The following is a 20,279-nucleotide window of genomic DNA, read 5'->3' as shown; positions in this document are numbered from 1 at the left end:
TAGAAATCATGTCAATGCTTCTCTTTACGTATGGATACGGGGTGAACAGCGGCAATGCCCCCTCGCAAGGACATGGCGAGGAGGTGACTAGGAGGAGACGAAGGGGGGGGGGGGGGTGGTGACAAACGCCGTGGCCTGGTGGACCCTCAGGAGTCCTTGCGGGCGAATCGTCTCTGACACCAACAGGTCGGCATGTCGCTCGCTGGTGTCGACGATGAGTGCCAAGACATTCCACCTTGTTCGGCCAGCGGGTCCGCCTTCGCGTTTAGACGAAACGTTCCCATCCCGTACAGAGTATATGGACCCGAGGAAGAGTCCATCTGGGGACCGGCTGGGTGTTAAATAGCCTCAGGCCTATGCTCTCCCTCTCCGAGAGCTCCGAATGGTTTTTTTTTCTGGCTTCGAGTGAAAAACCCAAGCCATCCCGATCTCTCTCTCTCTCTCTCTCTCTCTCCTCCCCAACCACATGGAAGCACCAAAAGACCACAACCACCACCACCACCACCACCACCACCACCTACCACCTACCACCTACCACCTACCACGCTCCCACCATCATCATCGACGTCCTTCTCCTCCTCCAAACACAATAAGGTAGCTAGCCATGGCCCTCCTCACCGCCTCCGCCTCTGCCTCCGCCTCCGCCTCCGCCTCCCCATCCCCCCCTCGCATCTCCTCCTCCCTCGCCCACCAACAACACTCATCCAACCTCCTCTCGGCCCTCTACCCCCTCTTCAACACCGCCCTGCAGCTCCAGCAGCTCCTCGGCTCCACCGCCTTCCGCCTCGCCATCCACGCCTGCTGCACCGCCGCAACCCTCGCCGCGCTCTCCGCCTGGGCAAGCTGGAGTGTCGCCTGGCATGCCCTGCTCACGACGCGCCTCGTGGCCGCCCAGGCCTGGGCGCTGGCCCGTCGCCTCGCCTGGGCGGCGTGGGACTCGAAGCGCAGCCGGAGGATGAGGAAGAAGCTGGAGCATGAGGTGTTCGTGATGCTGCTCGGGCCGGGGGGAAACACGCTGTTGCTGATGTTGTTTTGGCCGGGCTGGGTGATGCTGGGTGCCTTGGGGTGGGGGGTGTGGTTGTTGACGGGATGAAATGCGTAAGTTCGACTGGAAATCGGCGTTGGTGTTGTTTTGGTTTCGGCGTTTGCGTTTCATGCTGACATTTCTCTTGTTTTTTTCCATGACAGCCATGCTCCCCGTCGAGATTCAAGTGCTCTGCGGCCTGCCAATTGATCAAAAACGGCCGCACCACCCATCTCAACCAACTTAACAAACCAGCGTCTCACAGAAGACCCATCTCGCTTCTCCCCGCGCCCCCCCTCGGGTTCTCCTCTCTCTTCCGAAATCCGGATCAACCATATCCAGCCAGCCAGCCAGCCAACCAGCCTGCCTGCCTGCCTGCCTGCCTGCCTGCCTGCCTGCCTGTCCGCCGCCTCATTTGGCAAAGAAAAAGGCATTCCCCCCGAGATCGCGCCGAATCTCCTTCGAGTAGTCCTTCTCCGGGTCAAACGTCTGCCACATGCTCGCCGGATAGATGTGCTTGTTCCGCTGGTACCATCGACGATCCACCACCTTGGTGAAGGTGGGGTCGTCCGACACGCCTTCGAGCTCCGAAATGTCGCGGGTCTCCTGAAGAACACCGCCGTTGGCAGAAGACGCCGACTGTTCCTCCTGGGGAGGGGCCTCGGCGCTGTAGTCGAAGAGGATCGTGTTGCCGGGGCCGACGGTCTTGTTCATGATGAAGAAGTAGAAATCATAGTGCTAGAAGGGGGTAAGAAAAAAAGAAAGGCTCGTCAGCATCATCATGGGGTGGGGAGAAGCAAAAGTAGTAGTAGCAGACAGATAGGATGTGAGGGGGGTAGATGTAAAAAAAAAATGGAAAAAAGGAAATCTTACATGAGGAATGATCATGGTCCCCCGCACCAGCATCAAATCATCCACGCTCACGCGCGCCCAATCCCTCCTGGCGTTGGCTCTCCTCCCGCCCCCAACGCCGAGCCTTGCGCCCACCTTGCGGCTCTTGTCCAAAAACAGCCACACGTGGTCCCCCTTTTTCACCCGGACGATGCCTCCGGGGATGTTGGTGCCGTCGTAAAAGACAAAGGGGATCGCGATCTCGGTCGCCTTGACGGCCGCCTGCATCATCAGAAACTCCTTGCGCAGCGCCTCCCGCTCGGCCGCCTCGCGTCGCAGCGCCGCCTTGGTCAGGGCGCGCGGGACGACGCCGACCGAGGCGTTGACGGCCACCTTGGCCTTGGAGCCTTCCTTGCTGCTGCTGCCGCCGCCACCGCCGCCGCCGCCGTCCGTGTTCTTGTCGTCCTTGTCGTCGATGCTCGAGCCGCGCTCGGCTTCGACGCCGGCGTCGTCGCTGCTGGCGCCCGCCTTCTCCGCGGGGTTCGCCCGGCCTTTTCCCTTCTTCTTGAGTTCCTGCCCGGCCCCGGCCCCGGCCCCGGCGCCGCCGCTATCCTCCTCTTCCTCGTCGTCCCCGAACGAAACCAGCGCCTTGGTCCTCTTCTTCTTTTTCTTCGGCTGCTGCCTCTCCGCTTCGCTCGCCTCGGCGCTCGCGTTGATGGGCGTCGCCGTCAACGACCGGTCGGGCGTCGACGCGTTCGCGTTCGCGCTGTTGCGAGCGGCAAGCGCGGCGAGCCGCGCCTCGCGCTCCTGCTGTTCGAGGACCTCGGCGCGTCGCTTGCGAAAGTCGGAGAGCGCGACGAGGCCGACCGTGTTGGTGGAGAGGAGCTCTTGGGTGGTCTTGTTTTGCGGAGCAAATCGTGGGTTGGAGGGGGGTTGGTCGGACATTGTCAAGGGGTTGCCGCGTCGTGGAAGGGCGATTTGCCTTTGCCTGCGTGGTGGTGTGCTTGCCCTAGGTAGAAAGGAGCCCCCGTTGTGGCGAGGTTGAGGTTGTGGCGATGACGCATGTTGCAAGCACCGGGCGGAAAAGTACCCGCCGCCAAGGGACGTAATGATGTAACGTTACGGTAATGACGGGATTGGACTTGTGCTAGACACGCCGGCTCCTTGCTCCTGCATCTACTGTGTAGTTACTAGTACAACAACAAATCCATCTCGCTCAACCAAACCACCCACAAAAAAAGGGGCAATAATTATGGAATGGAAAATAAACAAAAGAGTCGGTTCATTCATGATAACCGACCCAAGGAGAGAGAGAGAGAGAGAGAGAGAGAGAGAGAGAGAGAAAGACCGCCCTTCCATGCCTGCCATCTATCTACTCTTCGCTATTCCCCTCCTCTCCTCCCCCGACATCTACCTTCTTCCCCTCGGTCATGCTCTTGTGCAGCTCGAGGATCATCTTTTTCAGCTGATCCACCTCCTCCCGCAGCTTCCTCACCTCCGCCACCGCCGGGTCCTCCTCCAGGTTGCTCTTGGCCTCGTCGCACGTCTTCTTCCACCCGTCCGCCTCAAAGTCCAAGGCCGCCGCCATCTGCTCCCACTCCTCCACCCTGTCGTCATCCTCCTCCCCCCTGGCGCGGTTTCGCCGAATCTCCCTCGCCCAGCGCGTCTCAAAGTAGGCCGACACGAGCAGCAGCGGCGAGTAGAGGACGCCCATGACGATGTCGTTGATGTGCTCGTAGGCGGGCTTGTCCATCCACCATTCCAGCCCCGGGGCGAGCACAAAGATCTCGATGAGGTTGAAGGGCGGGATGAAGACGTTCTCGTCGGGGGCGCGGACAAAGGCCATGGTCTTGTGGGCGAACATGGCGAGGAACTCGTCGTTGGCGTTGTCGTAGATGTCTTCGTAGGCCGAGTTGTACAGGGCGATGAGGATGTTGAGAAGGATGACCTGGGATGCGTCAGCTTGCGCGCCCTTTCGTTGAAAGGCCGGGCAGCGGTCTCCCGGGTACGTACCATGACCACAAAGGTAAAGCAATAGTAAAGGATCAACCCGAACGGCGGCTGAAACCTCTCGAACCCGCCAAAGTCGGGAGACTGCATCACGGCGTTGGCCATGGACTGGACGATGAACAAGATGTCCTCCATGGAGCGGTCCTCGGCGTAATCCAGCCCGACAAACCCCTGCAAGAAGCCGATGATGATGACGACGAGCAGGGCAAAGAAGATGATGGACTCCTTCATCATGACCTTGAGCACCACCAGCATGGCGCCAAAGAAGCGGTAGGCGTCGAGGTAGAGCAGCAGGCGGCCCCAAAACAGGGGCGCGCTGACCGCCAGGAAGCTGTAGCTCAGCGTGCTGTAGTGATGGCGCAGCCCGTCGGGGTCCCCGGCGGGGTGGCTCAGGGCGACGCAGCGCAGCACGAAGCTCGTCGTCAGCAGCCCGTAGAGGATCGAGTTGAAGGCGTTCCAGAAGCCCAGGATCAGGTAGCCGGCCTTCCACAGCTTGGTGATCTCGTCGCAGATGAAGCCCAGGGTGAAGACGTACAGCACCGCCTCGACGGCGTCGATGCCCGCGTCGCCGTTGACCGAGTTCATGGCGACGGTGTAGAGCGCCAGGTAGACAAAGCTCATGAGCATCTGCACCGCGTTCTGGTAGATGGGCGAGCGCATGCGGTCCGGGTCGAGGTGGGACCGGTACGACGTGTTGGCCTTGTCCTCGTAGTCGATGAAGTTGCTCGGGTCGTTCTCGTCCTGGACCAGCCACCCCCTCCACAAAAAGTTGATGCACCTCTGGTACCCCGACGAGCCGATGACGCGCAGGGCGTGGAGGTCGACGGCCTTCTCGATGACGTTGGCCGGATGCGTGGGCTTGCCGTCCACCACGATGGCGTAGCGCTTCAGCAGGACGTCGTGGAGGAGGTACTCGGTATCCTCCTCGGACTCGATCATCTTCTTGGCAATCACCTCGCAGGCCACGGCCCGGAGGGTGTGCAGGTCGGCGTCCCACAGCTCGACCTCGGCCTGGTGATGCCACCAGCGCTTGTTGACCAGGAGGCAAAACACGACGCAGGCGCCGTGGGCGCGCCCGCCGGCCTCGCGCGCCGCCTGGATGACCTTGGGCGTGATGACGCGGCTGTGCGGTGAGGTGATGTGGCTCTCCTTGAGCTCGCAGGGGACGCATTCCTCGATCAGATGGCGGATGCGCAGGGCAACCTCGGTGACGGTCTGCGCGGGGATGGCCGACCGGAGGGTCGAGGCGCGGTACCTGGGGAGGACTGGAGCGGCCTACGTTAGCGGCGCGACGGTGCGGTGCGAAGCGGCGTTTGTTCGGTCAAGGCTCCTCTTCACTTACGGCCGTGCCTCGATTCGTCGTCCCACCAGCTATGAGAGCCATGGCGGTCTCTGCCGGATTCGCGGTCCCAGCCGAGGAGGCGAGTCCACAGCCCGGGCATTTTCTGGTGTGTGTGTTCTTCTCTGGTCTCTTGTCCTGTCTCTTGTGTCTCGCGAGCACCGCCGGGAAAGACGCCTCGGCGCTGCTGGACAAGGAACGCGTCGCGATGGACAAGAGATGGCGTTCAAGCTGGGGGCGGATGCAAAGTGGAAGGAAGTGGACCTCCGCGGTGTGATGAGCGGCTGGACCTGACGGGCCTTGACAGTTCCACAAGGTCACGGATCAGCTCCCCATAACGAACTAACTACTGCGTAATAGTTAGTTAGCAAACAGACGTCAACAATGTAAACAAGCCGGCTCCAGCAGCTTGGTCGTAAAGGACAAAGTCGAAGGTGTCTCGAAGCAACAGGTGAGGAAAAAAAACAACTGCATACGCTTCCTCCAAGAGCACGGCGCATTTCATTGTTTTGTTTCTCACGCCTATGTAGGTCGCTCACCTACTGTGTAGATAGCGCTACGCCATGTACGGGTTGGCTTGGTTGCATGGTTTGAGAATCGGGCCAACAGGAAACCCGGAATGGAGAGGAGGGGCGGGAGGGGGGAGGGGGGAGGGGGGAGGAGGAGGGAGCTTGCATTCAGCTGCAACGAACGTCAGATGACGTCGTTGTGGGGGTGGGGAACCCCGGCCTGGCCCCACTTTCGGGCGACCGACCCAACCAACGACAACGACGACCACGACGACCACGACGACGGAGATGCGGGGCCGAGGGGCCTGGAACTCGATCCATGTCGGTGGGCCGGATCCACGAGCAAGAAACAAACCTCTTCCGGTGCGGTTGTGGCTTTCCCTAGATACGTATGCTTGACAGTCTGGAGCCATACGCAAAGGCTCACAACGCTGTAATACTGGAAGCTTCCCGAGGAACCATGCGGCTATTTGCAAGTCGTCTGCAAGGCGATGTTGTTGTTCCTACCGGGCTTGACTCTTGCATCAAGTACTAGTAGTTCTCCAGGCATGAAAAGGACGAACCCCGTTTGCCCCTTACCCTGCTGCCAGCCGCATGCCCGACGCCGAGTGAGGAGGACATGCTTGGGTCCGCAAAGGGTCCTCACAATCCAGAGAAGCTCTAGTAGAAGTACATGAGAGGAGGGTCACAACCAGAAAAAAGGTATCCACGGGCATGGAGGGAACCAAGACGGGAAATAGGGAAAACACGACGCATAGCTACACCGTACAATTCTCATTAAGAAGAGCCTGGCCCGGTTTGACAGATCATGGTCACACCCGCCACGAAAACAAGACACCAGGACAAAAGAGATGGGGGGGGGGGGGAGGTGTTGAGAAGAGCTCTTGGGCAGAAAACAGAAGGAAAGACACGGAGAAGAGGGAGAAGGCCGAGGGAGACTCATACAGCGAGCAACCCTCGACCCCGGACCCGACGGAATGGTCCCTCCCTTTTTGTTTCTCGTTAGAAATAGCTCCTCATCGCATCTTGATACCCCGACCCTCCCTTGAGGTCCCGCTCAAAGTTCGTCTGCACCTCCAGGACCTGCCGGATATGGCTCATGGCCAGCGGCTCGCCCTTGTTGACCGCTAGGGCCTGGGCCGTGCGCACCGTGTTCTTGATCTGCCGCCCGTTGAGGTCGTGCCGCGCCAGCGCCGTGTAGTCCTCCTCGCTGAAGGGCGTGAGGCTGGTCTTGTCGAGCTCGCGGGCCCGCTCAATGAAGATCTTGAAGATGGCCTTGCGGGCCCTGTGGTCCAGGTTGTCGTAGCGGAGGGCAATGTGGATGCGGGATTGGAAGGCGTCGTCAAACGTCTGTCTCTCGGTCAGCCGGATCCAAACCCTGAATATCCTTCCCCGTCGGCAATGCCTTGTTTCCAACATGGCGTACCTCGACACGATTGGTCGTCAAGAAGAGGATCCCCTGGAAATACTCCAGCTGCCGCAGGAAGATGCTGACGAGCGCGTTGCGGTGGAGCTCGTGCATGTTGCGCCTCTCCAGGAACACATCGGCCTCGTCCAGCAGGAGAATCGCGCCCCACGCGTGGCAGATGTCCAGGATCTTTTGCAGCTCGCTCTCCAGGTACCGCGAGTCGGTGCCGAGCTCGCCCGCCGACGCCATGTAGAGCGGGCACCTGAGAAGCTCCGAGATGCCTTCGGCCGTGAGGGTCTTTCCGGTGCCCGGGGGTCCGTGTAGGACGGCTGGGTTCCATGCGTCAGCGCTGCATGTTTCGATCAAATCAGGGGGAGAAAACGCTGGCTTGCGACACGTACCGACGAGGCCCTTGCCCTTGCCCTGGATCACGTCGTCGATGCTCTCGGCCGGGTGGTACTTGTGAGATTCCACGAGGGCCTGCAAATCGCAAGTCAGCGCTTCTTGAATCGCCCGCACGCTTGCTTCCCGGCGAGGAACCACATCCACATGCCTTGACAATGTCCTTGGTCTTCGGCTCAAGCACCAGCGACTCGTACGCCCCGTCGTTCCACTGAATGTCCTTGATGCCCGACACGGTAAACTCGAGCCACAGCTTCTCGGCGAACGCGAACCCGAGAACCACGGGCGACGCGATCAGGTACTCCTCGTCGGTGAACTCGGGCGCCTGCTTCGTCTTGTCGTGGCTCTCCTCCGACGCCGGCGTGGGCGCCGAGCCCTCGCCCGCGTCCTCGCCGCCGCTCTTGGCCTCCACCGCATCCAGCCCCTTCTTCCCGCCGCTCTTGCCCTCGCCCTCGCCCTCGCCCTCGTCCTCGTCCTCGTCCGCCTCGCTCTTGGGCATCCGGACGACGTGCGTCCCGCCGCTGCTGTCCCGGATGATCTTGGCGACGTGCTTGACGGGGCCATCCCCGTCCCCGCAGCCGTCGTCGCTGTCGTCCGACGAGTCGTTCTCCGAGGCCGCGTCGTTGTCCTTGGGCCGCACCGTCGAGATGGGGTAGTTGGGATTGATCCGCCGGTGCGTGCTGGGATCGACCATGACGCGGCCGTTGATGTTGACCTTGATGACGGAGCGCTTCTTCTTGTAGTAGGCCATTCCCTGCTGGCTCTTGTAGTGCACGCCGCCGAGCGCCACAAACTTTTTTCCGCGCTCGATGAGCTCCTTGCGCAGCGAAGCTTCGTCCTTGTGGTACTTGAGCGGGTAGCACGGCAGGCTCGTGATCTTGCGTGCGCCTCGGAACTCGCCCACTTCTTCCGACATGCTGCCGTAGCCGAACTGCTTGCCGTCAAACTCAAAGTACCTGCCCTCGATGTAATAGTAGGTCCCGCGCATAAAGCTCTGGTGCTTCTCGGCCATCTCGACCTTGAAGACCCGCGGCTCGTCGTGAGACCCGTACGTCGTGGTGTAGGCGAGCGTGCTGGGTTTCCATAGCGCCCAGAGCAGATCGAACGTGATGAGGCCGTTGTCAAGCATCGGGTAGAGGCTACGCGCGAGAGTTCAGCGGGGGAGTCCAACGCACCGGTGCATGGATATCTAGAGGACGTGGTGATTGAGCGTACCTGTTCTTGGTTTCGGCGTAGTCGGTGTCGATGTATTGGATCAGCACCTTGAGGTGCTGGCGCTTGGACTTGATGCGCTTCTTCTCCTTGTTGCGGTGGCGCTTGCTGCCCTTGACCTCCTTGGCTTGCTTCTTCAGCTCCTTGAGGTGCGCGCGCAGGTCTTCGAGGTAGCTGCCCGCGGGTGAGCACGAAAAGCCGCAGCGTCCGGGGAGCAAAAGAAACTTACAGAAAGAGCATGTTGGGATCGAGCTTGGGAGTGTCGTCGACCAGGCTGATGCCCTTGATGTCCCCCATGACATCCTGCAGGCACTGCCGGAGCAGCTTGCTCTTGATGTCGACGATGGTGGCCTTGTATTTGCCCTCCCAGTCAAAGGTGCGGCGCACGTGAAAGAGGAACTCGTCGTACTGGGCGTCGACCGTCCGCTCCGCCGTATCTTGGAGCTTGTAGTTGTGGATCGAATCATCCCACACCTGGTCAACGCGTTTGAAGTCGAGCTTGGTCGCCCGCTTGGGTTTCTTGTCCCGGGCATTCTCCTCGCTGCCGTCTAGCTGCCTGGGATCAACACTGCCAGGGTTCAACGACCCTCGCCCGCCAAACGACATTCCTCCACGACGAGACCTGTGGGCGCCGCGTCGCTGTATAACCTCCAGAATCTGCGGAGGCGGCGAGCTGTTGAGACCATGGAGGCTGCTGAGGCTGTTGAGGCTATTGAGACTGTTCATGCCGGACGGGGGCGCGAACGAGCCGCTCCCTTGCTGTTGTTGTTGTTGTTGTTGCTGCTGCTGCTGCTGCTGCTGCTGCTGGAGCTGGGTGGTGAGTAGCTGGAGCATCTTGTTCATGTTTGCCACGGCTGCTTTAAGACCGCCCTCTGATTGACCCTCTTTGTCGCTCTCCGATCCCGAAGTGTCCGAATCGGAATCGGACCCCGAGGAACTGCTGCTCTTGGACGCCTTCTTGGGCTTCTTGATGCGAGTCTTTTTCTTGGAGGCTTCAGGCTGTGGCTGGTTCTTTACCACGCGCCTCTTCTTGGACGCTTCTGCCTCCGACTCCGAGTTATCTGACGACGATGACGATGACGAGGACGATGACGACGACGAGGACGACGACGAGGATGAGGAAGAGGTCTCGTCACCGTCGCTGTCGCTATCGGAACCCTCCGAGTCCGAGGAAGACGCCGCCTTCTTGCCCTTCCTTGCCGACTTGCGCTTGGCGTGCTTCTTGGAGCACCTTTCCTTCATGGCCTTCTTGGTGGAGTCGGGCTTGTCATCGATCTTGGTCTCGGCCTCGACCGACCTGGCGCCAGTCTCAACGGGTGCCTTGGTCTCGTCGCTCTTTGGCGGAGCCGGAGGGTTTGCCTGGCGCCCGTCAACGGAGGTCTTGTCGGTGGAATCCATGCTGCTTTGGGTGCTAAGGGATGGGGGATGCTGCAACGTGATGCGCGAAGCCCGTGGGGCCGATTTGGTATGGCGAATGGAAGCAGAGGGGGGGGGAGGGGGGGTTCTCGGTATTGAAGGAAGCGGGAAAGAAAGTAAAGAGGTGGGCAAGGGAGCAAAGGCCTTTTTTTTCCTTTTCTTATTCGGGATCAAGATGCCACCACCGAGCGACGCTGTGCGACTGGGAGGTAGCGACGTGGCCGGCCCGCTGAGGTTCCAGGTCCCTGTATGTTCCTGTGTGTTGTGCACTAGTCGCGGGATGGCGGGAGCACTCGGCGCAGAGCTGGAAAGCTAGCTGCTGATATGCTGCAAGCCCGCGGACGATCCGTCGATGCCAAAGCTGCCCGTATGTGGTAGTAACCTTGTCCCAGAGCAAATGAGAGCGAGGTCGAAGATGGGACAGCCCAGCGTCCTGCTGCCGGGCTCTGGATGGGCGTCGGTACCTAGGCTGACCTGAAGGGGCGGGAGGAGAAACGAGGGATGGAACGAAAAAGGTTTCGGGCAGATGCGAGAGGGTGGGATGAAAGGTAGGCAGGTATCATCAGTCAACGGGGTCGGACGGGGGCCCGAGGAGGGATGACCGGAACGACGAAGAGACAGCGCCGGGTTATCAGTCACGGGGGTGCACAGCGGATAGCCCAATGTCGGACCCGGGGGTTTCTCGGTTCTTGGATGTGACTCTGTAAGCGTTGAGGTAGGTTGGCGCAACGCGAGGTGGTCTTGGGCAAATGTGCACGAGTCGGTGAGACAACCAGAGGTTGAGGGGTGAGCTGAACTTGGGTGCCAAGGGACAAGGACCGAACGCCACTTTTTGACTCAAAGTGATCCCAAACGGCCGGAACTGGATCAGGATTGCGAGACCAGACCAGGCCAGGTAAGGACAAGACAAGACCCTTGTTGGATCGATCTCATCAACCGGGCGGACAAGGCAGGATGAGGATGAGAGATCCGACCACCCAAAATACCTAAGCAAGCAAAAGGGGATGAGAAACCCTTCGTTGCCGATTGGAACAAACTCACTGTTGACTCTAGACACCCTAGGTTGGACCAGAAAGAGGGCGCTCAGAGCTTGATGATGTGAGGGTGAAGTCACACAGAAACCCTGACAAGCAGGCTAGGCGAACACGCTGAAGGAAGGTAGAACAGGCACGCCACGGGTCTGCAGAGCATGAACGGAATAGTTCATAAAAATTGAGACGACAGAAAATGACGCGGGAGAAGAAATGCGTCTTGTTGCTCCTTAAGAAGAACAGAACCATAAGGTAGCCTCGGGGCCCCGGGACCCAGGATATAAGCCGCAGAGGGTCGCGGAGGAACGGCTCGGGAGGGACGCCTGGCCATTGGAAAGGCGGCCACTGGCTGCCTGGGCGCGTTTGGCACAGAAACCACGCAGAAAAGGGCTGGGTGTCTTGTCTGCGACCTGTCCAGTCGTTGACATTGGCTCCCATGCCCGAGCAAGAAATCAGGCCCGACCCACCACCCGGCTGGCCGGCGCAGGAGGAGGGTGCCCGAGGGGCACTATAAAAGCGGCAGTGAGGGGGGTTTGGCGAGACATCCTATGAGATCCGGGCGACGATAAAACCTTCACCTATCCCGTCATCCATGACAGGGATGTTCTGGAAGCTCGGCTGATCTGCAGCATCCCTCGTTGCAGGTGCACATCTAAAGATTGTGAGAGAGAGCCTTTGCCGATGGAAAGACTGTCGAGAATGAACCGTAGATGTTCTGAACCCAAGATAGCCAAGGCACTTAGGTACCATGACCCTTCCTTACCCCCGACTGCCTGGTGTTGGCGGCGTGGGACCTCGACTGGGCCACGCTCTTCCCTAGGACTCCGCTGTACTTGGACGGGGTACCTTGGGTGAATATGGTGGTTACCACGGATGGGCACCCCATCCGGAGAAGGGGGAAGCCCTGGATGGTTGGCTCAGGCACGGACGTGTGACAGAAGTCTGCGGCGTCCCGCGTCGCCGACGAGGCTGCAGGGAGGATGCGGTGATGGTCCTAGCGGTCCTGGCGGTCCTGACAGCTCCGGCGGCAATCGGGGCATTCGCGGGGCAAAGAAAAGGCAACCAGGGAATTGCGCGGCGGCTGTGATTGGCGTCGGCCGGCCTGTACGTGGCCGCCCGGGCCAACCAGATCGGCGTCAGGCTGGCAGGATGGACAGGAGGGATTAGGAGATAATGCGACATTCGTTGGCTACCGTATGTCGGTCCCGCGACTCAGCTCCGCGCCCGGAATGGCTGCTCCTGCGGCTCAGAGAGATCCAACGAGGGAGACAGGAAGAGCTGCGAGCCCGGCTAGAGGAGCTGACCCAAGATTGCGTCCAACATTGGGGAGGGAAGAAGTGGCAGGAAGCCTCTGCTCCTCCATGGATGTGTTCGCGGGGTTGGCCCCCGCAGCTGAACCCTGAAACTGGAAACCGTAGAGAGTGGAAAAAGAGCCTCCAACTGGAACGGGGAGAAGATGCAAGTGGGAAGCTCCCTTGAATGCTTGGCTCGGCTGTGCTTTGGCTCGCGGCGGCTGCACGTGACCATGTCCCAAACTTTCCCGATTCATCCATCGAGGGATCGATGTCCTATGCTGTGGGCTGTTACTTTGACAACTCTCGGTGAGGCACCTTAAGCCACCCAACCTGTCGTCTTTATAGACATCTAGCTCCTCGTGGTAGACGGCGCCTTTCCATTGCGATATATACAAAGAAATGACGGGAAATTGCCGAGCTGGGAGCAAAAGAAAGACACCCGGCGATGAGGCCGATTCGGACCTCCGGGACCCCCGGGATCCCCGGAATCCCGGTCCACCATTGCTCGGCGGGTTGAGGTCCCGCCAACCGGACCCCGGCCGACTCGGGCCCCCCGATCCGGGAGTCTCGGCCGACGATTACTTCCGACACCTTTACGATACGGAACCCGACTTTGTTCAGCTGGCCAAACAAGATCCGGATTTCAAGGCCGTGTAAGCGCCTAGCTTGGAATTTTTTATTTTTATTTTCTTGTTTAGTTTTGTATCAACTGCGTGTCTCTTTGCCATTGCTGATTCAGGTCGATGGCAGCCTCCAACCCAATGGACATCTCGACTTCACCAACCCAGCTGCTACCATGCAGCTTACAAAAACCTTGCTTCAGGCCGACTTTGGACTGAAAATTGACCTGCCCGACGACAGGCTGTGCCCTCCGGTCTGTTCCCCCCCGCGGCCTCTTGTTGCCTGTCATCCGTAGGTTCCAGGTGCTGACAGCCGCACCCAGGTACCCAACCGCCACAATTACATCCTCTGGCTCAAGGATCTGATGGACACAACTTCGTACGAGCCTCCAGGACGCCCGCTTTGCGGCCTCGATGTTGGCACGGGCGCAAGCTGCATCTACCCGCTGCTGGGGACGCGCCAGCGTCCCTGGAGCTTCGTGGCCACGGACGTCGACGACAAGAACCTGAGCTACGCCCAAAGAAACATCCGCCTCAACGGCCTCGAATCCCGCATCCACCTCGTGCCGCGAAACCCCGACGACCCTCTGATCCCCTTGGACCACCCTTCCGTCAAGCAAACCCCCATCGACTTCGTCATGATGAACCCCCCGTTCTACGCCTCTCCGGAGGAGATGATGTCCTCCGCCCAACAGAAATCCCGCCCGCCCATGTCCGCCTGCACGGGCGCCCCCGTGGAGATGGTCTGCTCCGGCGGCGAGCTCGCGCACGTCGGCCGGCTGCTGCGCGAGTCGCTGGACCTCCGGGACAAGGTGCGGTGGTACACGACGATGCTGGGGAAGCTCAGCAGCCTCGAGGCGCTGGTCGAGCAGCTGCGCGAGCAAGGGGTCGACAACTACGCCGTGACCGAGTTTGTGCAGGGGAGAAAGACGAGGAGGTGGGCGCTGGGGTGGAGCTTTGGGCCCATGCGACCCGCCGAGCACGCGGCGAGGGGCATGAAGGCTGCGGTTTGGAAGAAGCTCTTGCCCCCGGCCACGGCGACGGACCTGCTGGAGCTTCCCGTGGATGCGCCGGTTGAGCCGGTGATCGCGAGAATTCACGAGGCGGTGGGGGGTCTAGAGCTGATATCCTGGAGCTGGGATGCAGGGGCGGCTCGGGGCCTCGGACGAGCCAGCGAGAACGTCTGGAGCAGAGCTTGGAGGCGGAAGAGGCTCCGGGAGCCGCTTCAACAAGGACAGGGTGGTGTGCAGGATGCGAGTCCATCGCAGCACCCTGCCGAGTGCCGGTTGGGCTTTGAGATTCGGGTGGTTATGGGGAAGGTGAAGACAAGCGTGGACCTGCATTGGCGCGAGGGTCACGATCCGCTGCTGTTTGAGAGTTTTGGCGGGTTCTTGTCAACAAAACTGAAGGAGAACAAATAAAGCCCTATTCGGTTGACAAGCCGCGCCCGCTTCAATTGCATGGCTTTTTTTGTCGACAAGGACGATTGTTTCCAGAACCGAGAGGGATGCTGGGTGACGAGGCAGCTCTCACGATACCATCCAGCCCATCTGTCCGCCCTCGTGCGGAAAGACGGTCGTCCGTCGGCCACCAGGCCATGCCAGCCCGCATACAAATCTATGTTGGACGCTCATCTTTTCAGACATCTTGCCAAACACCCTTTCTGCCCACCACGAGGATGGTGAAAGCACTATGAACGGCCAGGATAAGAAGGTTGGTCCCAGCCCGGAGGATCGAGGGAACCAAGCCAACGTGATCACTCACGAGGGACACAATGGTTGACATCACCCAGCTTTGGGTGCCTCACATGCAGAAAAAAAAAACACCTTGCGCCGTCTATCCATCTCCGCATCGATTTGATCAAGATAGCTAATTACTGGCTATAACCATTGCACAATACATCTCTCATCGAGAATACCCTAGCCCAGGCATCACCCAAGGCCCCCGAAAAAGGCCACGGTACTCTTTCAATAGATAACCTCCTATAGCAACAAAACGCCCACCCAGACAATGTCTGACCGGTGCCCACGCCGTAAAGCCCCCCCCCCCCGCCCACCGCTGACAAGTGACACCACCACCCGAGATACAGAAAAGGGAAGTCATAACCGAAGCGAAAGGAAAGAGAAGCAAGGGATGATGATAGCACTAGTGTTACAGGCCTGATATCATGGGTCGGCCAGCGCCTTTTTGCCCGATGTGTCCTAGAGCCACCTCCATTACGTGAAACCGTCCACAGGTCTCAAAAAAAAGCAAAGGAACAAAAACCGGCCAGAGAAAAAGCTAACCACGCCCGAGTTCGTTGTCGACAAAGCGCACAGCAGCCAGCGACACGGCGAAAGCAAACACGGCCGCCTATGATTCAAGGCAGATCATCAAGGCCTAGCCAGGGGCGCTTGAGCATGGTTAACCAATCAATCCAAGTAACGATACGAGGAAACGGCAAAAAGTTATCAAGACTTACACTCCACCACCCATGAAGGCCGCAAGGTCATCCAGCTCCAGCAGCTGGCGCTCGAATGCGGCACACAGCTCCATGGCCGTCATGTCAACGTCGGGCCCGCTCTGCGTCGGGGGGTTGGCAGCTGCCGACGTCGAAGAGGCGGCGCCCGGAGACTGGGCCTTGGGGGGTGCCAATCCCGAGGGAGGGGGGCTGGCTGGGATGGGAGTCGAGCCGCCAGCGGATCCGCCGTTGATGGTGGTGACGCCGGGTCGCCTCTGGACTGGAGGCTCGCTGTCGCGGCCTTCGGCGCCGGCGGAGGTGGGCGCGTTGGATGCGGCGGGGCCAGTATGGTCGTAGTCCATGACATCCGGGGGGTTGGTGTCGGCCTGGCTCACGGCGTCATCCTTGACCGAAGGCGAGGCGCGAGGAGGAGCCGGCCGGCTGTTCTCGCGCGACTCGCGGTGCTCGCGCGAAGCGCTCGTCACCTCGCGAAGGACCTTGGACATGACAGCAAGGTGGCGGTGCCAGGGGACGACCAGGTGCCAAAAGTCAACGCCGTCCTGGCAGAACCTGAGGCTGTCGCGGACGATGGCTGTGGCGGATTCTGTGACATCGGAAGGAGCCAGCCCCTTGAGGGTCAGATAGGCCACCGTAGAGCCGGCCGTGAAGGCCGAAAACAGCATGAAAATGGGGAAGCAGGAGGTGGTGTCCTTGTCGGCACCGCTCTCCAGGGCCAGAAGAGACTGGATGATGCTGTGGGAAGCGGCGAAAATACGGTCGACCATCTGGGCGTGGGTGTGCGACATCAGGCGCCAGTCGTCAAGGGTGAACTCCTCGTCGGTGACAATCTGGAGAATGCGGCGGCGGTTGACGAAGATGGTGGCGCAGTTGAGCAAGCAGTGGATCATGGCGTATGTGTAGCCGCTGCCCATCGTGATGTGCAGGTTGATCTGGTTGGCCTTGTCGGCGAAGTGCGCGGGAAGCGACTGGCGGATGTGGTCGATCTCTTGCTCTAGGGCCAGGCACCGCTCCTCGGAGAAGGTGTTGAGGGTGGTCGTCGTCATCATCTCGACCACGTTGCGCCAGGCCTTGGTAGCCAGGACAATGTGACCGAACTCGCCCACCTCGCCCATCGGGACGTTCTCGGGCACGTTGGACGGCGGAAGGCCGCTCAGGGTGCGCACGGTGACGGGGCTCCCAAAGTGGTAATTCATGTCAAGACATGGCAGCGAAACGTCTTTGATGTCATGGGAGGACAGGGCGGGGTGGCGGCCAGGACTGCTGGTGAGGAAGCAGTCGAGGATGTAGATCAGCCAAAGTGTGCGGCGGAGCGACTCGTCCTGCAGGAACTGGTCGGGTTCGGGCTGTTGGTGGTGGGTGTGAACGACGCGGTACATCTGAGCCATGCGAGCGGCCATGCCGAGGTAGATGTAGGCGCGCACAGCATTCCGTGAACCCCACTCATGGATGACCAGCAGGCAAAGAGCCTGGATGTCGGCGATGGTGGGCTGGTCAACGCCGTGCATGATGTGGCTGATGGTCTTGTTCGCAAAGTGCTCGGCGGCGCCGGTCGCTTGGGCGATAGGACCGCCAGGGTGGTGGCTACCGAACCGACGGATCATGGCCGGGGACTGGCGTGCAGCGGTGGTCAACAGGGCGTTGAGAATGCTCGCTTCCATCGTGTTGTTCTTCAGCTGCTGAATAAACGACGGCTTATGGAAAGCGACGCATGCCGGCAGCGTCTTGGAAACGGCGCGCTCCGCTTCCGCGACCAACTCGGGGTTGACTCTGGAAAGGCATTGCTGTTAATACTTGTCGTTGATGTGCCAACTGGCATGCGTAAACGTTGCCCTCCTCGTCTTGAGAGAGAGAGAGGTCAAGTTTGCTGTGAAGGGTTCGGAACGCATTTGGTATCTTTGGGGGGTTAGGGTTGAGGCGGCCGGCGGGGTGTCAAACGGGGAGCAAGGCGGAGACGAGATCTCGAGCCTGCATACATTCCCGCGATTCCGTTTGCTGCACGACACGACAAAAGAAAACCCAGGACCAATCGGGGACGCGACGGGAGGTGCACGGAGCAGGGGAGGGGCAAATTAAGCGCGCCGGGGATGGGAAATGAAGGGCGGCCGGGGCGGAGAAAATGGGGCGACCCTGGTGTGGCACATCCGGAGCCAGGGTGCGAAAATCGAGGGACGACTCGGGGGCGGGTGGAGACCCACCGGGTGCGGCTGCGAGAGAAACGGAGCGCCCCCGGGGAAGGCTGCAGAAGCGTGATGCGTGTGCTTGGTGTGCGCGGGGTGGTTGTTGAAGCAGAGAGAGGAAGGGCAGGACAAGCTGAAGCCAGATGGTGGAAAAGAACAATAAAAAAACCCCAAGGAAGCGATGCAAGACACCGAAGACTGGTTCACACAAGTCCGTCGGGTCCAGAACGCCCGACACCGGCGATGCCGGCGACAGCGAGGACAAGGGCAATGGGGGTTGACAAACGACAAAAAACCAAAAATGCAAAGAAAAAAAATCCAAACAAACTCACTTTTCAATGCTGCCCAGGAGGAAATTCATACGCTGGGCATTCGGAGGGGGAGGGGCCGGGCGATCGGTCGAGGCGCTCGGCGCGGTGCGCTCGCTGGGGAGCGACTCGCGGGCGCGTTGCTGAACGCGCGCCGGAGACACGCCATGACCGCCATGGCTCATGGACTCGGATGGCAAGTAGCAGTCATGAAACCCCTTGGAGCAGTTCTTGCACGGGGCCCGGCCGTTCTCATAGACGCACTTCGTCTTGCCTTTGCGGCAGCGCACACAGGCGCCGCCGGCGCGAAGGGCCGTCGATCGCGCGACCGACGACATGTCGCGCCGATGGGGGTTGTCGCCGCGGTGGTTGGCGCTTCGAGGTTGGGTTGGGAAGTCAAATCAGGGCGATTTTCCTGGCAGGATAAATGTCGGGATGCCGAAAGGTCAGATCCCGAGAGAGACCGGCGATGTCAAGAAAGAGAGAGAGGGAAGGGGGGGGGGGAAAAAACGCGTTCCGAAGCGACGCCGGAGTCGAAAGATCGACGGGGCCGGAGTGTTTCGGAGGCGATGGAATGGGTCAGGGGAAATCGCCGAAACCAAGAATTAAAAAAAAAAACGATGGGGGTATTCTTGATGAAAAGTTGATGACAAGATGATTAGGCCGGCGGTCACGGAATCGGAGGGAGAATGGAGGAAGAAGGGGGGAATGGGCCGGTCGGCGGGAGACACGGGGGGCGGATGGGGTAAAAAAAGAATCGGGCGGACCTGGACCCTCAGGAAGCGACGGAAGGAAGAAGGGAGACACGGGCGGGCCTAGGCGGCGGCGGCAGCTTTGGCAGAAATGGGGGGGTCAGAGGGGCCACTCCCCGTTCGGCGGATCGGCTGATGGTGCCGCCCGGGGGGGAGGGAAAGTGGGGCCAGATTTTCGTGAGAAAGCCACCACCTGGCACTGAGGCAGGCACCAAGCCCGCCCTCGCGAGGCAAAACGCCCGTCTTGTCGTCCACACACCGGCCGACACAGCCCCGGGGCGCCCGGCTTCGTCAACGTTGGCCCGAGGGACGGAGATGGCGGCAGACCTGCGCACAGCACCACCCCCCCCCTCGCCCCCAAAGTTCGTCGGGTTTTGCGTTCGTTCCAACCTACGACCTTACCTCAAGGTAGGGCAAATCCCGTATCGATTTTCTTCTTGCTGAATATATCTACGACCACGCTGTCGTTGCCTTCTGGTCGGTGGCTTTTTTTTTTTTTTTTCTTTGCATCTATTCCTTCAAATCCACACCTGTCTGTACCTACGTAGACACAGAATGCTGGAAGAGCGATGGCGTGCATCCCAGGTCCTGGGGTTTTCTACCGAGCTGCCTACCCGTCGAGGTCGAAGGAAATACACGGGCGGTCGAGGAGGTGGTGATTTATGGCTTTTCTTGCGTCGGCACTTAGTGTAGGAAGACCGACCGACACGCAATGGGCCCGCGGGATCCCCGATCCCCGTTGGAGGCCAGCTCCACAACCGACTGTCCGGCCCACGGGCTGCATCCAATGACAAGACACCCATCCGCTCGGTCGGCAAACGGCAGAGGGAACGGCTGGTATAACAGGGTGCTCGACCGGTTTGCTCTCCCGTGCCCCAACGGCGCTTTGGTCGGTTGTTGGAGAGGAAGGGTTTCGTCATTGGTCATCCTGTCCGAACTGGGCTGCGGGTCTTCTCCGAGGTTCCCAGGCCGAGTTCCCCGCCCGAGGATGGCGCGTCCGCACCGTCTCGCCCCTAGGACTTCCGGGCCCATTAGCCGTGACTCCACGCCCGAAGCCAGTTCGGGTCCGACCCGGCCCTATCACGGTTTGTCAAAGACGTGAGAATATCTGGTCGGTACCGGCGCACAGGCGCCGACCTGCTGGCGTCCGAAGGCCAGACGGTGACATACACGGATCTTTGCCCGTCCGGGATTCTCACCCTCCGGGTTCGCCGCCAGGTCCGGGGCATTTTGTTTGCACAAAGAGGAGAAGCTGCCAACCCGGAATACAACGGCGGACGGGCGACGGAGTAAAGTTGTCTGACCTCCCTGAGAGTCCAGCGGGTGGGGCCGGTACCGGTTGGACCCGTCTCAGGCGGAACCCCCCCCCCCTTTCGGTCTCCTCCCCCTCCCGTCTCCCTCATCTCGGCACCAAAAGGACTGCCGGATCCTGTTCAGCATCTACTGTGTAATGGAAATATTATAGTACTATACATAGGCTTTTT

General features: G+C 60.2%; 5 protein-coding genes across 5 annotated transcripts; 1 reads left to right on the top strand and 4 right to left on the bottom strand.

Annotated features, from left to right (window-relative positions):
- Positions 1-1,435: 1,435 nt before the first annotated feature.
- On the bottom strand, positions 1,436-2,800 carry VTJ83DRAFT_5143 (uncharacterized protein; the record flags this gene model as incomplete). The annotated part of the gene is made up of 2 exons (XM_071011711.1): positions 1,436-1,762; positions 1,898-2,800. 2 exons carry the CDS (start codon positions 2,798-2,800, stop codon positions 1,436-1,438), a joined length of 1,230 nt encoding a protein of 409 aa, XP_070866593.1.
- Positions 2,801-3,227: 427 nt separating this feature from the next.
- VTJ83DRAFT_5142 (uncharacterized protein) lies at positions 3,228-5,307 on the bottom strand (the record flags this gene model as incomplete). The annotated part of the gene is made up of 3 exons (XM_071011710.1): positions 3,228-3,803; positions 3,869-5,130; positions 5,208-5,307. 3 exons carry the CDS (start codon positions 5,305-5,307, stop codon positions 3,228-3,230), a joined length of 1,938 nt encoding a protein of 645 aa, XP_070866592.1.
- A 1,408-nt stretch (positions 5,308-6,715) lies between these two features.
- On the bottom strand, positions 6,716-10,133 carry VTJ83DRAFT_5141 (uncharacterized protein; the record flags this gene model as incomplete). Its single annotated transcript, XM_071011709.1, has 6 exons — positions 6,716-7,063; positions 7,140-7,450; positions 7,523-7,601; positions 7,675-8,662; positions 8,739-8,909; positions 8,965-10,133. 6 exons carry the CDS (start codon positions 10,131-10,133, stop codon positions 6,716-6,718), a joined length of 3,066 nt encoding a protein of 1,021 aa, XP_070866591.1.
- Positions 10,134-12,876: 2,743 nt separating this feature from the next.
- VTJ83DRAFT_5140 (uncharacterized protein) lies at positions 12,877-14,518 on the top strand (the record flags this gene model as incomplete). Its single annotated transcript, XM_071011708.1, has 3 exons — positions 12,877-13,130; positions 13,228-13,351; positions 13,421-14,518. The coding sequence occupies 3 exons, from the start codon at positions 12,877-12,879 to the stop codon at positions 14,516-14,518; spliced, it is 1,476 nt and encodes a 491-aa protein (XP_070866590.1).
- A 951-nt stretch (positions 14,519-15,469) lies between these two features.
- On the bottom strand, positions 15,470-18,381 carry VTJ83DRAFT_5139 (uncharacterized protein; the record flags this gene model as incomplete). Its single annotated transcript, XM_071011706.1, has 3 exons — positions 15,470-15,476; positions 15,559-17,325; positions 18,068-18,381. The coding sequence occupies 3 exons, from the start codon at positions 18,379-18,381 to the stop codon at positions 15,470-15,472; spliced, it is 2,088 nt and encodes a 695-aa protein (XP_070866589.1).
- Positions 18,382-20,279: the final 1,898 nt, after the last annotated feature.

Source organism: Remersonia thermophila, chromosome 4 (assembly GCF_042764415.1).
Source record: "Remersonia thermophila strain ATCC 22073 chromosome 4, whole genome shotgun sequence".
In the NCBI taxonomy this organism is placed as follows: Eukaryota; Fungi; Ascomycota; class Sordariomycetes; order Sordariales; family Chaetomiaceae; genus Remersonia; species Remersonia thermophila.
Note: the sequence above shows the minus strand (reverse complement) of the source record. Positions and strands in the feature narration are given on the sequence as shown.